The sequence below is a fragment of the Barbus barbus genome (genome assembly GCF_936440315.1).
Source record: "Barbus barbus genome assembly, chromosome: 28".
NCBI lineage: Eukaryota > Metazoa > Chordata > Actinopteri > Cypriniformes > Cyprinidae > Barbus > Barbus barbus.
In genome coordinates, this window is record NC_136756.1 from 27,382,116 (window position 1) to 27,399,394 (window position 17,279).

Here is a 17,279-nt window from a genome sequence, read left to right on the forward strand (position 1 = left end):
TATAAAATTAAATTCTAAATATTCAAAACTAATAGTATATAAAAATACTGAAATAACACTGCTACCAAGAGGCAAAAACTAGTGAAATATCACTTCAACTTTCACAGCAGACATCCGAGACGAGAACACTCACACACACAAAATCATGTTTAGGACCATGTGAACGTGGCAGCAGCGATGCCCATCATAGCTGATGTGAGCAGCAGAGAGGAATCATTTTGTCAGCCCTGTGCTTTCAGTCGACCCCTCAGATAATTAAGCGATGCTTATCACAGGAGCTGTAATCATGAGGGCTTAAAGCAGGACACCGCTGTAAAACCACAGCTTTTCTCTGACCTCTGTGAACCAACATGAATTTATGCATGAAAATTGCATATTTAAGCAATGAGGTACGAGAGGCTGTTATACTCAAAATATTATCATCACTAAACGGTGTTATTAGGCATGCATGACTATATGAGTATTATGAGTGCCTTATTGGTTTTAAAAAGGGATTACTACACCATAAACGTTTTGCAACCTTTTATCTGACAGATTTTCCTTGCATTTCTGACTTTTTGTCTTTTTTCTATAATAATAATAATAATCACTTTTATTTTAGAGAAAAAAAATGAGTTTGCACGTCACAAACTGAATTAAAAATAATGTTTTTATCTCACAATTCTGACTTTTTTCAGATAATTGCAGGTTTAAATTTTTTTCTTAGAATTCTGAGAGCTTTCTTAATAAGAATAAGCTTTCTTAAATTATAGAGTACCTTTTACAAGAAAAAACTATTTCAGTCTTTCTACTTCAAAATATTATTCAATGTGTTACTTGCCATTTCTTTGTAATTAATTGTGAATTTTCCTAGTGAAATTTGTTTCTACATCAGATTTTTGACATGGTACCAAAACAGCATACTGCTGGAAGATAGAGTTCCTTTGACTATACAGTGTATTTTAGCACGACCGGAACCCAGGCCCAAAAATAGCAGTTTCATAATAAGGTTTAATTACTCTAGTGCTTTAGATTCCATTCCTAGCTTGCAGGCTTGGTCTGGTCAATGTTAATTCAACACAACCCCGACTCCAAACGTTAAACAAATACTCGCTGGTCCGTAAAACGTGGTCAAGACAATAGACTTGACATCAAAGCCCAGACCACAGACAGCGCCCACAGTGAAAGATGTGATGGATCAGTGGTCCAGCGTCTGAATCGATCCCCATCTCCCAGACTTTAAATAAGACCACCATCCACATCACGATCCATATATTGACTCCTGTTGTGAAAGTGAACCTTTTTTACCCTTCTGCTGTTTGATGGTGCAGTGAAGCGTTTCAGGGTGATGGTGAGGTGAAGCCAGCGGCTAGATGGCGTAATTAATGCTGAGTGGGGCCATTACCAAACTCATTGCTGATGTTGTGTGTTATGAAATGGTCTGTCTAAGAGCAGCAGTACATCTCTGTCCTGGAACCAATCCGCTTAATCCATCTAAAAGAGAGCAAAACAAGAGAACGGAGGCTGTAAACGTGTCGGATCAGCCTTTATCCCTCACTGTCTAGACTGGTGGCTCTTTTGGTTTTTATATATCAACTGGGTATTAATGTTAAAATTCAATTCCCATGGTTTTGTGCTCTTGGCAGCCAATAATTCACAGCTCAGGACACACTGTGGTCGACACAAACCAAGTTTATGCTCGTTGCAAGTGAAGTTGAATTTAATTCAGTGCTATTTGCGAGAACCTTTTTATAATTTGACTAGATTCTACCTAGCCATTTGTGCCAGGCTTTATTGGATGAACACCTTTTTACATTAACAACAAAACATATGAGATTCATTTTCTCTGTAGCTCTTAAATGCATTTTGGCATTAGAACTATGCACGATTATAGAGTTCGTTGCACTCTATTATGTGCATTTATACTTATTTTTGATCAAATAATGAACAGACTTGCAACCCACAAGAATCTCTGTTCTAGAATAGGAGGAATAATCATCTTATAATAATCATATCTTAATTTTTTTGTTTTATTATTATTAGTAGTAGTATTTATTTTTACATTTTTATGTAGTTTTTCTCTAAACCTTTCTTTTTGCAATCATAACCATGCAATGATTATAGAGTTTTTTGCACTCTATTGTTCATTTATAATTATTTTTGATAAAATAATCAACACAATAATGAGTTGTATCCGGACAGTTAAGAATCAATGTTTTATAACAGTTGTCAATCTTTAATTTAAACTTTCTTCTTTAATCATCTTATAATCATATCTTACTGAATTAAGATAATTGTATTACAAATTTTTGTTGTTGTTGTTATTTATTTGTACATTTTTTACAGTTTTTTCTCTAAACTTTTCTATTTGTAATCATAACTATGCATGATTATAGAGTTTTTTGTAGACAATTATGTGCATTTTTTTTATTTTTTATTAAAAAAATAATGAACAGACTTGCAACCCAACAGGTTAATAATCATTACAATGTTTTTTTTACCTTATCTTAGTATTTATTCATTTAAATCAATAGTGTATCGCTGACATATTTTTTTATTTGATCATTTATTCATTTAATCTTATTTTTTTAATATTATTTACTTTTTTACACATTTTTCTCTAAATATTTCTTTTATGCATGCATGATTACAGAGTTTGTTACATATTATATGCATTTATCTTTTTTTGTAATACTACTGCACTGTATTACTGTATTATTTATTTATTTAAATACATTTTGATCACAGATTTATATTTATTTTTTTAGTTAAATCTTATTTTTATTATTTATTTGTACATTTTCTACACTATTTTTCTCTAAGCGGTCTTGAAGAACCCCTGAAAAGGAGATAAAGAACCAGGTAACCATTGCTTTCTCAAAATTGTCTCCCAGCAATAAACATGCAATGCCGCTGGATCTTTTTGTTCAGAAGGGATCTAATTATTTCAAAACTGCTAATTAGCTGAGCTCGTTAGATGGAGGGTGGACACTAGTTTTTTAGTTGTTTACAGCGGGCTGTACGTCATGTTGGCTGTTCAAACTGACCTCAGCATGAGTCATTCCTCTGCTTTCCAATCAATGTCACTTTTTAACCTTCAACGCAGATGAGCAAACATCCAGGGAAAAGCAATAGACGCATCTGCTGTTGTATAATTTCTTTCAAGCAAAGCAGCCTGATCATCATTCAGTGATGAAATGCAGTGATGAGTGTTTCTATAGTGATTTGACAGCATTCAGAATAGATATTCAGATATTCAAAGTCGTACTCATCTCTGTTTATATGAAAAGTGTGACCTTGCAGACTAGTTTCAAGAGTTACATTAACTTTCTTAACAAGTTTCCTTCTTAGAAAAATATCACACCTAGGCCCACATCCTGTAAAAATCTAATTACTAGTTGTAAACGATTTACTTGCAATATTTATCGTTTAAATAAATATTAAATATTATTGCAATATTTATGAAAATGCCTATATGACCTTACATGTTAGTTTCAAGATTTATCTATAATAATAATGGACAAACTCATATTCAGTGTAGTAATAAAAAAGTTATTCACTGCATTTAGCAATATTTATGGGATTACAGATATGTGTTGGTCGTGATTTGTTGTTATTTTTTATTGGGGGATGTAGGCTACATTCTATCACGTTCATCTAGATGCTATATTTCTTTTTACATCTCACAGCCTAATTTCAACCAAACAAGCTTTCAAATTCTTTGTTTAATTCCACTGTATATATTTCATAAAACTCGCATACCAAAGACAGGTGGTAATCGAGAAATGCATGTTTTTCTGTGACAGAGCTCCCTCGTGTGGTTATGTCTCATGAACTATTCACAGCGCATGCGCAGTTTGATGTGAACCCGGAAGACGGAACATGCGTGCTTGTGTTATATCCGGAACCATTACGTTTAGAAACATAATCTCATGTGCGACTGTCACGAGCTGACCTATAATAATACTAGCTTAAAATGAGTTAAAAACGGAAACAAAAATCATTTTCATTGTGACTTGTACTTCAGGAAAATTGCCACAAGACTATTCTGAGGCTGAAATATCACGTGCATGGTAATATAGCAAGCAAAACATGTTTATGTTGACATAATTACACATTTAAATATTTTTTCTACATGCAGTAGTGCATTGCTATTAGTGAATGTTCGACCTGATTTAGTAGGTCAGTAATAGATATTACTATAGACATATATATAGACATATATAATGTGTATAACGTCATTCTTTCTTGTGTTAATGATGAAGTATTGAAGTATCAGAGTGAAGAAACTCAAGAGAAGATGCCAGCTCGAAACACTATAAACAGTGGAGTCAGGTACTCCAAACTAGCCAGTGATGATGATGGATACATTGATCTCCAGGTGAGACGAAAAAAGCACTTAAATATGCAAATCACTTTCATATTTGTCATGTCCAGGGATTAATGCATATCTGTCTCTTTATTTATGTGTCTTAAGTTGTGTGTGTGTGTTACAAATATTATGTATTATGTTTGTGAATTTAAATATTTATCACATTATTATTAATAACAACTTATTTCAATTAATGAAACCCATTTTTGATGGTTTTAGTTAACATATGTAACATACCTAATGTTAATATACAATTTGTTTATCAATTTAAATATGTATTACATATAAACCGTTATAGTATAAATGTAGTATTATGACATATAATAATATTATGAATCTAAAAAGCTTTATTGTCTGTAGAAAATTGTCTTTAGACGAAGGTTTAACAAACAATACAAAAACCACGCAACAACAATAAAATCTAAATATTACTGATGCAACCCACACAACTCCTCTAAAATTAATCTAAAAGTTCTGTTTAAAATTCTAATGTGGTAGGAATGAAAGTCTAAATCTGATTTAATATTTATAAATGCTAAATATCAAATTCATTCATCATTTATTTCCCTGTAGTTAAAACTTCTGCATGAATGCATTGTAATATTGAGCAATGTTCTCTCTCTTCTCAGTTTAAGAAAAGTCCACCTAAAGTCCCTTATAAAGCGATCGCCCTGGCAACCGTTCTCTTCCTCATCGGCTCCATTCTGATCATCATCGGATCCCTCCTGTTAGCGGGATACTTTGAAGTTAATGATGTGAGTGCCATTGCACATTATTACAGCTCCATGCATTGCTTTCATGTTCTGCCTTTACAGATTGTGCCATTATTAGCTTTGCATTCAGATTTCTAGACACAGTCCTCGTGCATTTGTTTCATTTCATTGGTCTGTTGTTTTATGTTTATGATTTACATAATCCTAACAGCTTCATAGTCTTCAGGGCTATTTCTCTGTTTGTCAACCTATCAACTGCAGTTCTATGCTTAAGTTAAAGGCACAACAGAGGAAAATACAAAAAGGTTTTCAACAGCTTACACTGTAAAAAAAAAAAAAAAAAAAGATTAAGGCAACCAGCTTCAGCAGATTTTTTTAGTTTTCTCAACTTATTTTTAAGGAGAGTTTTGACTTCTGTCAACTTTTTGTTGTATAAACTTAAAACAACAAGTTGAGAAAACTTAAAAATCTGCCTTAAACTTTTTAAGTTTGCTCAACTTATTTATTTATTTTACAGTGCTGTAAAAAATCAAAAGTTGAGAGAACTTAAACATTTAAGGCGACCAGCTTTAGCAGATTTTTTAGTTTTATCAACTAGTTATTTTAAGTTTAAAACAACCTTGCCTTAAACTTTTAAGTTTGCTCAACATATCTTTTTTTACAGTGTAATTGTGTTTTACAGGCAAGGCAGCGGTATTAGTATTATTTCTATATTATTGTTATAATATTTATTAGTATATTTAATTAGCTTTTATATTTCTATTTTTAAATTCTATATTCATTTTAATTTTATTCTATGTGGTTGTCATTTTTTCAGTTTTTATTAAAATATTTTTATATAGCTTTGATTTGTTACAATTTTATTTTTAGTAATTTCCAGGGTTATTACAGTTAACTAAAACTAAATCCATAAGTTATTTGAAATAAAATTAACTTTTTATATTAAATTTTATTTCAGTTTAAGGCAACATGTCTCATTTTCATTCATTTGTCATTTTCATTCAGCTTGATGTATTAAAATAACTAAAACTAACATATATGTACGTTTAAACTAAAACTTTGAAAAATGTTACTAGAGTTACTAAAACTTTGTTAAATTAAAATGAAAATTGAAAAATTAAAAAACAAATCAAAAATAAAACTATAATAGTATTAATATAACACTGGTCATTTTAGAGCTTCATCTTAAAATTATTTTTGATTAATTAAAATTAAATACATTTTAATTAAGTAATTTGTTTCAGCTTTATGTAGGCCTGAAAATGTGAAAATTTCAAAAATGAATATACAGTTTATGCTATTGCTACTTTATTGTTGTAATGTAAAATGTCTTGATTCAAAATTATTTTAAAATCTTTATCTAGTAATTACTAATGATTTGAGAAGACTTAATGAAATGAATCGGTCAATGTGAGAAGCACAGTTCCTCTAGTCTTACAGCTTTTACAGCTAAATGCATTACCATCATATTCAGTCCTGCATTGAAGTTCTGGAAGTGATTTAGTGCGTGGCTGAATGTGGTGAGATTACTGTACTGTACACCTGATGTGGAGGTTAATCCTCCAGCAAGATGTTCAGATTTAGTAACGGTGCTCGTAAGAAACCCCTCTGTCTGCGGCCTGCCCTATTTCTTCACTTAGTCCAGCTAATGGAAACCTAATCCAAGCAAGCACTTTCATTCAGTCTACCAGTATTTATTATTTTCCTACTACATTCACACTGCAGTATAATGTGCCTCAAAAGATTCATTGTAATATGGATGACAATGTGACAAATAAAAATGAGTATGATCATTTTAACCTCCAATCTGGGCCGCTTTCATATCTGGAAATAACCTTGGTACATATCTAAATTTTGCAATACGTTTGAATATTCAGGTTGGAATTTGTGATTTTTAATTTGATCATCATCGCATTAGTGCACTATAAAAAATTAAGAAATCGATGCATTAAAATACCAATACTCTGAAATAAATATATATATATATATATATATATATATATATATATATATATATATATATATATATATGAGCAGACAATGAGATTATAAAAAAAACTTTTTAAACTGGGCCATTTTCATATTTGCAAATAACCCTGATATGTCAGAATTGTGTGTTATAAAGAATCAATTAAAATAAATACGTTTGTAATAGATTCATTCAAATACAAATTACTCTGAAATGGGCCACTTAAACAAAAAATACATATATTTTAGGAGAAAAATTATAACACAAAATACCCTTTGCACTATAGATTTATCAGTAGATGACTATTCTCGTGTAGCCAGACCTCAGACTGACGGCTGAAGGTCTGGAATGTATCGTAGCTTTCATTGGCTAAGGCCCGCCCATGAGGCCGTTTGACTGACATGTCAAACAACCAATCATAGTTTGTTTCATTCATAGTGTCACGTTTCGGGCGTGGAAATGTCGCCACAATAACAAACCGGTGTGTGAAACTCTGATGTATTTTAAAGATTTTGTGCCGCGAACTTTAAATATTTCACATACTTCTTAAAATCCAGCATTTATTGACCCTGATAAGCGTTCGTCGTCACAGTTGTAAACACGACGGATTTCTTCTTTCGTGAGGGGGTTTGGCGCCACGGCATCTTTGTTTCCCGGCGGACCGAAAATAAACGTGACACACGCGTCTCCCGGAAATCCGGTTTAATTCAACCAGTCAGATGACGACTTCGGCATTCCTGAATTGTTTCCAGAAAAGTTTCCATAGACATCAGACGTTTAGCCAACGGTCCGTGGGCGTGACATCTGAAGCTGAGACTAGTAGATGACAGATTTTGAGGTCCTCAGAAAACACTTATTTTGGCAATTAAACATGACTTTTTAAAATTCTGGTCTTGGCCGATTTCATATTTGGAAATAACACAGATTTAAACAGTGTGTGTATGTGTCTGTATATATATATACAGTGCCCTTCATAAGTATTGGAACAGTAAAGACAAAATTGCTCTGTTAGCTGTGGGGTCAAGACATTTACAAACATGATTAAAAGATGAATATGAGACAAAACTACAGAATGTCATTTTATTATTAGCCGTTTCAACACACATGTTTTACCAAATAAAAAGAACAGCACTTTTAGAGTTCATCCCACTCATTGATGTGAGCATAAGTATTGGGACAGCTGAACATAAGGCAGATATAAAAGATTAAAAGCTATTATTTAGTTGCAGATCCCTTGCGCACAATCACAGCAGTGAGTCTGTGACCCATAGACATCACCAGACTCTTGGTCTCATCCTTTGAAATACTTTTCCCAGCCTTTAATGCAGACAATTCCAATTGTTGCTTGTTTTGGGGAGTTTCTGCCTTTACTCTCCTCTTCAGCTGCTGAAATTCATGTTCAATCGGATTTAAATCTGGAGATTGACTTGAGCAATCTAAGACTTTCCATTTCTTTGCCCTTATAATTGTTGGATTTTCAAAATGTACAGAAATATATATATATATATATATATATATATATATATATATATATATATATATATATATATATATATATATATATATAAAATCAGTTACATTTTTAAAAATTTTGAACAGCCAGGTTGGAATTTGTTTTTTTTACTTGATATCTGTCATATTTGTGCACTATAAAGAATCTAGTAAAATTTTGAAAATGTATGCAAAAAAAAAAGGTCATATTTAAAGGGCCACTTGAACACAATTGAATTTATTTACTTATGTTTTTGATCAGTTTGCATAGTCAGATTGGAATTTATGTGATTTTTAGTCATAATTGTGCACTATAAAAATCTATTAAAATTAATATAAATTGATGCATTAAGAAATGATCTGAAATAGGCAACATTTTAAGGTCACTTGGAAAAAAAAAGTGTAGAAAATGAGAATACAAAATACCCTGATCAGTGTATGACAGACTTTGAGGTCCTCAGAAAACACATATTTTTGACAGTTATTAACCCTCTGGGGCCGGCTGTATCTGACCTGTGCACACATCTAACCCGGCGAGCTCTTAAAGTCGACATTTCTGTCTTTCTGTCACTCACAGCACCGCGATCGCACCATCCCAGTCCTGGTTATTGGAATCCTGGTCTTTCTTCCTGGGTTTTACCACCTGCGCATCGCCTATTACGCCTCCAAGGGTTATCGCGGTTACTCCTACGATGACATCCCTGACTTTGATGACTGAGCGGCGGGGATGGGCTGTCAGCCGGCTGATCTGACAGCGCTTTGAACCTGGTTTTCCTGCAGCGCCGCTGATGTCTGCCACGTCAAAATGACTTGACAGCCTCATTTTTAACATTTTCATAGACTCAGAAGGTGATTGGAATTCATGAACTAGTATGATGGTCTCATGTAATGAGGATCACTTTATCTTGGATTTAATGCCATTATTTGTAATGCAAACAGGTCTCAGTTCAGTTGTTATATTAGTATGCTGTATTGAGTTACAGGTTGTTGCAACAAGCAAAGCCTGAGGCAAGAAAACCTACTCAAAACATGCCACATGCTGTTTTATATTTTACAGCTCTTGAGATATATTGCACTAGGGTTCAAATCTGTCGTTAATGATGGGATTTTACATATTTTTTTGAGGAAAAACATTAACATTACTGTTTCAATCCATTCCTGAAAAATAAGTTTCATTTTTAAATTTAAAAACATTTGTGTATGATGTGAATAAAGCACCATTACAAAGTTTTCATCTTTTGTGTTTAATGTCATGCCACTGGATTTAACTTATTTTAATTTACGTGATTTTATTGCCATTACAGAGAATGCTTTAATAAAAAACTTGTTTTAAAATGAAGACTGATGCTTATTATGATTGCACTTAGAAAGCCTCTCAGTTCGTTCAGTTTTTAAGAAAGAAGGTGAACCCTGATAATAAAACTACATTTACTATAGTTGTTTTTGAAGGTCACCTTGCGCCCCCGTGTGGCTATATATATATATATTATATATATATATAGTCATTTAGCAGATGGTTTTATCCAAATCGACTTACAAATGAGGACAATGGAAGAACAAAAGAGCAATGATATACAAGTGCTGTAACAAGTCTCACCCTAACGCAGTACACATATAATAAATAAAAAGAAAACAGAATACAAAAAGAATAGAGAAGCTAGTGTTAGTTTATTTTTTTAAGAAAACAAGCAGTTAGTAAATGAATAGAGTGCAAGTCAAAAAGACGCAAGTTTTTTTTAAAGAATAGAATATATAATCACACACATACAGTATATGAAATATAACCTATCTGCACAGTTTTTTATGTACTGAGTATAAAATTAATCAAATATTCATCTGTCTGTCTGTCTATATGTCTGTCTGTCTATATATTTGCATATATATACATGTAAATATTTTCAAAATATATGCTTTATGTGTGTGTGTTTATATATACATAATAAATATACACGTATATTATGCACAAAAACGTTTATTTTGGATGCGATTAATTGCGATTAATATGTACATATTATACATACACAAAATATGTATTATAATGAAAAATATTTCATCACATTGTTGCAAAACACTATAATTGTTTTTAATAATAATTCATTTGTAAAAAGCTAAACTTTTTTCCTCTTACAATGAATGGAAAGGAGAGAGAGAGAGAGAGACCCAGAGAGAGAGAGAGAGAGAGAGAGAGAGAGAGAGTGTGTGTGTGTGCTTCAATGTTTCAGCGTGTTTCTGTCAGTGTTTGTACCGCGAAACAATCATGTGAGTAACCGCACAAACTTCCCTGAAACTGAGAGACTGAGACCGCAGGAAACTTCACACACATGACGATATTCCCTTCAGCCCGGAGGAGAATCTGAAGCTCACAGTTTAACGCAGACGACAGGTTTAACGTGAGAACAAACCCATGGAAGTTAGGCTTTCCGCGCTGGAACCAAACCTGCTTTCCTGACCATCAAAGACCTGCTGGATTCACAACAACACTCTGCTTCTGTTATTAAACCGATTTCTGAAGGACTTTTAAGAATATTTTCAGTGTTTTGGGGGGAATATCTCTTGCAACTTTCAAGCGGAGGAAAAAGCTTAAAGCATCGATGGAGTGACACCTTCTTTTAATCATCAGCCAAGTGCCTCAAAAAGGTAAAAGACACAAACATATACATGCATATATAAGTAGACATATTGCAATCGTTTGCGCCAGCAGATGTTATTGTCAGCATGCATAATTCATAAATCAGAGCTGCCATTCATATATGTTTGAGACTTCTGTTTGAATTATAATGTCTGTGTCTTGCATACAACATCTTAAGATCTCCATTCTCCTTTATTTCTGTTTAAAAGTGTGTTTTCTGGGGTGCACGTGAGGTCCGGTGTTTCTCATGAGAACAATGACCAGAGCTGGACATGCTGGATATCAGTCCTGTCCAATACAGACACCTCATTCAGAGTACTTCATTAAACTGCAGGAGAGTTCGCTTTAAACTTATTATTTAAATAATAATAATAAATCAGCTGCATTAGATGAATACTTTTTTATTTTATGATAGGCTATTATTGGTAATACTATTATTTTTAAAGGGGCACTTTTGGTATTCAAGTGGCTTTCCTTACATATCCTAGAATATTGTGTAAATATTTATAGAAGTAAAATTAAGAGAAATTATTAGTAATATGTAATTCGAATATAAAAAAGTGACTTATTTATTTACTTATAAACGCACATTGGTTTCACATAGTTGTCAACATCTAAAAAAACATTTACACTATATTCTATATTTATATTTAATATAAATATACATATATTATATAATTACTACCTAAAAATTATCTATATTAATTTACATATTTATATGTAAAATGTATTTATTTATTTGACATATTAAACTCTTGGTTTAACATGGTTGTAAACATTTAAAAACATTTACACTACATGCTAAATGTAATAAAAAATATTTAATTATTTTATATATATATATATATATATATATATATATATATATATACACACACATATATTTACATATAATTAATTTAATATTATTTAATTATTTATTTATTTATTTAACTCCATCAACATCTGAAAAACACAAATCTCTGAATTAAAGTTAAAAAATTAAAGTTATTTTTTTTCGTGCTTTTTAATTTTAACCCTACTCGTTCATTATTTGTATCATATTGTGATGTTCAATGACATTTTGTTATGTCAGTTAGGATTTATTATACATCATTACCTCATGACTGTATATTATTTAACACCTGCATGTGTTTCAGCTGTGTGGCCTTCTAGTCATGCATTGGATATATTTTATCTTTAATGGCTTGATGTGCAATTTTATCATGTTTTGCTGTGGTTTACAGCAGCACCTGATATACTGTATATCCATATATATGTCAAAAGATAAGAAAGCTGTATTTCAGAGAGTGAAAGGGTGCTGAGGTGTGCGATTATAATTATCTTTACAGTTACTGTTTGCCAAACATATACTTGTGGACGCTAACTAAAGCAGTTTAACCAGTCGTGCTTGGATTAGTTTGTGGTATACTTAGGTCACTGTGTCATGCCTAACAATGTCCAAATGAATGGCTTAACCTGGACTAGAGTGAGCGGTGAGGGTCAAACGTCAATGAGCTTTACTGACTCCCCTTCTGCTCATGTTCTCGTGCTCTTGAACGCCGTTGAAGCAGATATTATCGACCCGTATTACAGTGTTGTGATGATACACATACACACAGCTGCTGTAAGATCAAAGGTCGCAAGGATAACAAATGTCATCATGGTTATCTTGATACCTTTAAGCATTTTATTGTTGTCTTTGTCTGCTGCACGCCCCTGCTTCTTCTGAGATAATGACTAGAGGTGTTTGCTAAAGCAAGTGTTTCAGTGGCTTTGTTCCAGAAGTATTTTTCCATGGGGATTTTTCAAAGGAACAGTTTACCCAAAAATAAACATTTGCTGAACCTTTCCTCACTAGAGGCCCTCCAAGATGTAGATATGAATGTTTATCAGATTTGGAGAAATGTAGCATTACATCACTTGCTCACCAATGGATCCTCTGCAATGAATGGGTGCCGTCAGAATGAGAGCTGATAAAAACATCACAATAATCCACAAGTAATTCACGGCTCTCCAGTCCACCAGTTAACAAGTTGTGAAGTGAAAAGCTGTGTGCTTGTGAGAAACAAATCCAGTATTTAGTAGACATTTTAACCTCAAGCCATTGCTTCCAGCGAGTCCATAATAATGTTGCTCTGTGCATATTTCTCTCCTGATTCAGACAAGATGGCTTTTTCAATGGAAAAACTGAACTTAATGCCTTAATGATGGATTCAATCATTATAATAATCTTAGGAAGATTACATTATTGATTACCTCATTCGGTGTGTTTCATGGATGTGGGTGGGCATTAAAGTGTTCTGTTGGCACAATTGTTCTCATGGTTTTTCACCGGGATTCTTGCTGTTAAGCACAATTATTAAAAAACAAAAACTCAAAGTGCGGGCTTATGGCTTTAACAAAAACATGTACCTTTAATAAACAACTCTTAACTCATAGTGGTTCAGTCTTTTAAGGTTTATAAGTTTATATCTCACAATTCTGACTGCTTTTTTCTTGCAACTGACTCCTTCAGACTTAGATTTTCTCAGAATTGCAAGATATCAACTCAGAATTGTAAGAAAATGAAAAAAAAAAAGCAAACAGACTTTTTCTTGAGAACTGGATTTTATAACTTGCAATTTCAAATTTACATCTTAACAATTCTGAGAAAAAAGTCTGAATGAAAAAGAAAAACAAGTCAGAATTGTGAGATAAAAAGTCGCAATTACCTATTTATTTTGTATTCAGTGGCAGAAGCAATCTTCCATATTTCTTTCATATTTTCATCAACAGCATTGATTTAGAAACTTGCATGATGCATGCTTTATGTCATGTCTTCACTATAATTGACCTTCATTAACTAGTTTTCTTTTAGTTCAGACATTATCAGAGCAGGCTTTTGGAGCTAAAAGCAAAATAATGCATTTGAAGGAGATTATGTTTGTTACTGCTTCTGCAATCTTTAAATGGAGCTATTGTGTGTGGGCTCAGGGTAATACAAATTATGTCTTGTTCGTGCATGGCAAAGTCACAAGACCAGGTTTGAAGGTTTTACCTCACAGATCTACCTGGGTGGTGGTAGTAGTTTCATTGCATTTTAGCATCTACATGATCTGCACTGGAGAGAAATCAAAGCCACTTGAGCTGTATTTGGCAGCAGGGCTCCACGGGTGTTTAATAGACATATCATGACATCAAGTTATATTTCCTGACTTATTTCATGCCAGGTTCTTGCCAAGATGCTACTTAAGACTTCCTGCGATCCCAGATGTTGTGCTTCACTGCCACTGGCTGGTCTGCACATGTCAACATCATCATTACTGTTCGGTCTTGTTTCTGGTTTGCCATGATTAGCATGATAATCAGTGGTATATGAGTATCTCAGCGGCAGGTACAGATCAGGATAAACCTTCCCTGAGGGCTGCTAATGCGAGAAAGGTGGTACAAATGGGAAAATGATCTAATGAGCCCTTATTAACTGATTAGCTAGAATAGACGTTGGTGTTCATCCAGGTACAGAATGATATTTAACTGTGCAAAGCTTTATGAAAGCAAGAATCTCAATGGAGCTTGATATTATGGCCTGAGGGAAGTAACAGGATTCAAGGGAAACTCCAATTTACACCATTCTGAAATTATCAGCGGCATTGCAAAATCTAGTTTTTAATTTATTTTTAGAGTGATTTGTGGGTAAATGTGTTCTGAAGACAATATGTTTGGTTTAGATAAACGTTGTTATAGAAGACTAAAAATGTATTGAAATAAAGCTGAAAAAAAGATAAAACCTAAAAGAAATTTTAATAAATTAAAAATGCATGTGGTTTACATAAATGGTTATTGTTAACTAAATCTAAAACTATATATAGAAAATAGTTTGTATTCATTTACATAAAGATGAAATTAAAGAAAATATAAATATTAGATAAAATTTAATAAATTAGAAATGTTGCAATGTTGAAATAAACTAAGTTGAAGAACTAAAATTGCTAAAACTGAAATAAAAAATTAATTATTAAATTATTATTAAATACAAAAACTACTAAAAATGACACAACCACATAACGAAATTACTAAAAACTGAAAATATTCCAAATTTTAATAAATGCTACAATAGTATTTGTAATAAATAATAGTAAAATAGCACTGTTACTCATTGAAGTGTTGCCTGAGCTTTGTTTGGGGGTTGCTAAAGTGTTTTTGTGTGTTGCTAGGTTGTTTTGCCTGGTTGTTATGTGGTTACTTGCTGACTTGAGTCAAAAGAAGTCCCTCTTTCAATGTAAGTCTATATGGGATGTATTTTGGCTGTTATATTGTCCACCACTAATGCAGTAAGTGTTGCTTTATTGTCAGTTTTTCATGTATGTCTCCTTTACTGTCATTAGAGCTTTGAGTTTAAGAAAGGTGCATTACAAATAAAATGTATTATTATTATTAAATTATATTAGTTACATGCAATATTGGCTATTTTGCTGTCTGGCTTCATCTATTGAAAAACACAGAAATCTGTCACATACACACAGATTTTGTTTCTTAGTTTATTGGCATGATATTTTCACCGTTAACATTCGTCCACCCCTGGAAATGGCATCATAATGCCACAGGAAGATTGCTGGCTTACTGTTCTTCCTCTGACCCGGGTCATTCTGCTTGGCCCGTGCTGGAGCCCTATGGCAGCCTGGATCATCCAGGATTAGCTGCAGCATAATACAGCTGATAATCAGGCGGTGTCTGCGGCTCGCTGTCCACGCTATTCACTCCGGCAGAGAGCAGGTGTACAGTGATTTACCTTTCATCTACCTGCTCCCAGAGCTCACATGAGCTGCTCTCACATGGACCTCACTGATTTTAATGAGCAATTACACTTCCAGAATTACTCTATATTTCATTACTTTATCTCAGTAAAAGTTTTCAATATGCAGTTATGAGTGAACTGCTTTCGCTAGTTGGAAATTAATTGCATTTTTGTTCATGTTTTGTCAAAATAAATTGTGAAAAGTTTATTCAGTGTTATTTTAGTATTACTATTTGTGCAATGGATTTTATGTTATAGTTTTTAAATTAATATATTTTATATATTTAGAACTAGCTTTATTATGGTATTTTAAGGTAATTTTAATTTGATTTACATTTTTAGCAATTGTGTTATGTGCTTTTATTTATATATATATATAATTTTTTTTTTTTTTTTTTTTTCATTTTAGTGCTTCAAACTTATTTTTGAACTTATTGAAGTTAGTTGGCAGGAAAAACATTTCAAAATTTTCATGTACTAATATTTATTTTATTTCAATTAATTGGCCATAAATGTCATTGGCATCATAAAACAAGACAAAGAAAATAAAGATCACTGGCTGCAATGGGTAGTAGTTTGAACAAACGGTGATAAACTTTTAACAATCTTTGAACATTTTTGCAGTCAAGAGGGCCTTTATGACAGTGGCTAATATAATCACATATTTGTTTTTGCTCCGTTTAAAGCTTTAGCAGGAGTTGCATGTGTGTTTCTTAATGCATTTGTGTACTGAACAGGTGTTATCCTCACCGGATGAGTAAACCTCCTCATTTGACATTTGATCCCAGGTAAAGTAGATTCAAACTTCTGTTTTCTGATGCCCGGTTCACCTTTTAATACTCTAAAGCGTATTCAAGGCATCACCTGCAGAAATATACACCTGACACAAACACCTTTGGTCTTGTGAGTACCTTATGGTGAGAACAACTCCAACACATTGCTCTTAATGTGATCAAAATGGCAAGTGGCCCAGCAAACAGCTTTAGCTGGAGTACTTCCATCTCCAATGTTATTGGTAATTGAATTGAAGACGTGGCAGAGTTGATCTGATTAGAGAGAGCAATCACCAGCATGTGAAATGAAACATCAGTGATATATTTTTATTGCATGGAGATATATTGATGAAGATGGTCTTTAGTAGCTGTGTCACTGGCATATTACTTAATTCAGTTAGTCAACTGAGGCTGTGAACTATCAAAGCAGATCAGCCTGAAACTCCAGAGGTGTGCCAACTAGATTAAGATTGTCTGTTATCTGCTAAAGCCGTCCAAGTGGACACACTTAGGTCAATAACAGATGGTACAGGTCTTTACCGGTTTGGATGGTTTCACATGAAACAGCAAGTGGCCATGTGGTTGTTTTGGCTTTGG

General features: G+C 32.9%; 1 protein-coding gene across 2 annotated transcripts; it reads left to right on the forward strand.

Annotated features, from left to right (window-relative positions):
- The first annotated feature begins 3,841 nt into the window (after positions 1-3,841).
- tmem230b (transmembrane protein 230b) lies at positions 3,842-9,861 on the forward strand. 2 transcript variants are annotated; one of them, XM_079382822.1, is made up of 4 exons: positions 3,842-4,052; positions 4,245-4,360; positions 4,981-5,106; positions 9,102-9,861. In XM_079382822.1, exons 2-4 carry the CDS (start codon positions 4,280-4,282, stop codon positions 9,240-9,242), a joined length of 348 nt encoding a protein of 115 aa, XP_079238948.1. In that variant the 5' UTR covers positions 3,842-4,052; positions 4,245-4,279; the 3' UTR covers positions 9,243-9,861. The 2 variants fall into 2 exon arrangements, with proteins under 2 accessions (XP_079238948.1, XP_079238949.1); XM_079382823.1 differs by having other exon boundaries at positions 3,872-4,161; positions 9,102-9,855.
- The last annotated feature ends 7,418 nt before the right edge of the window (positions 9,862-17,279 follow it).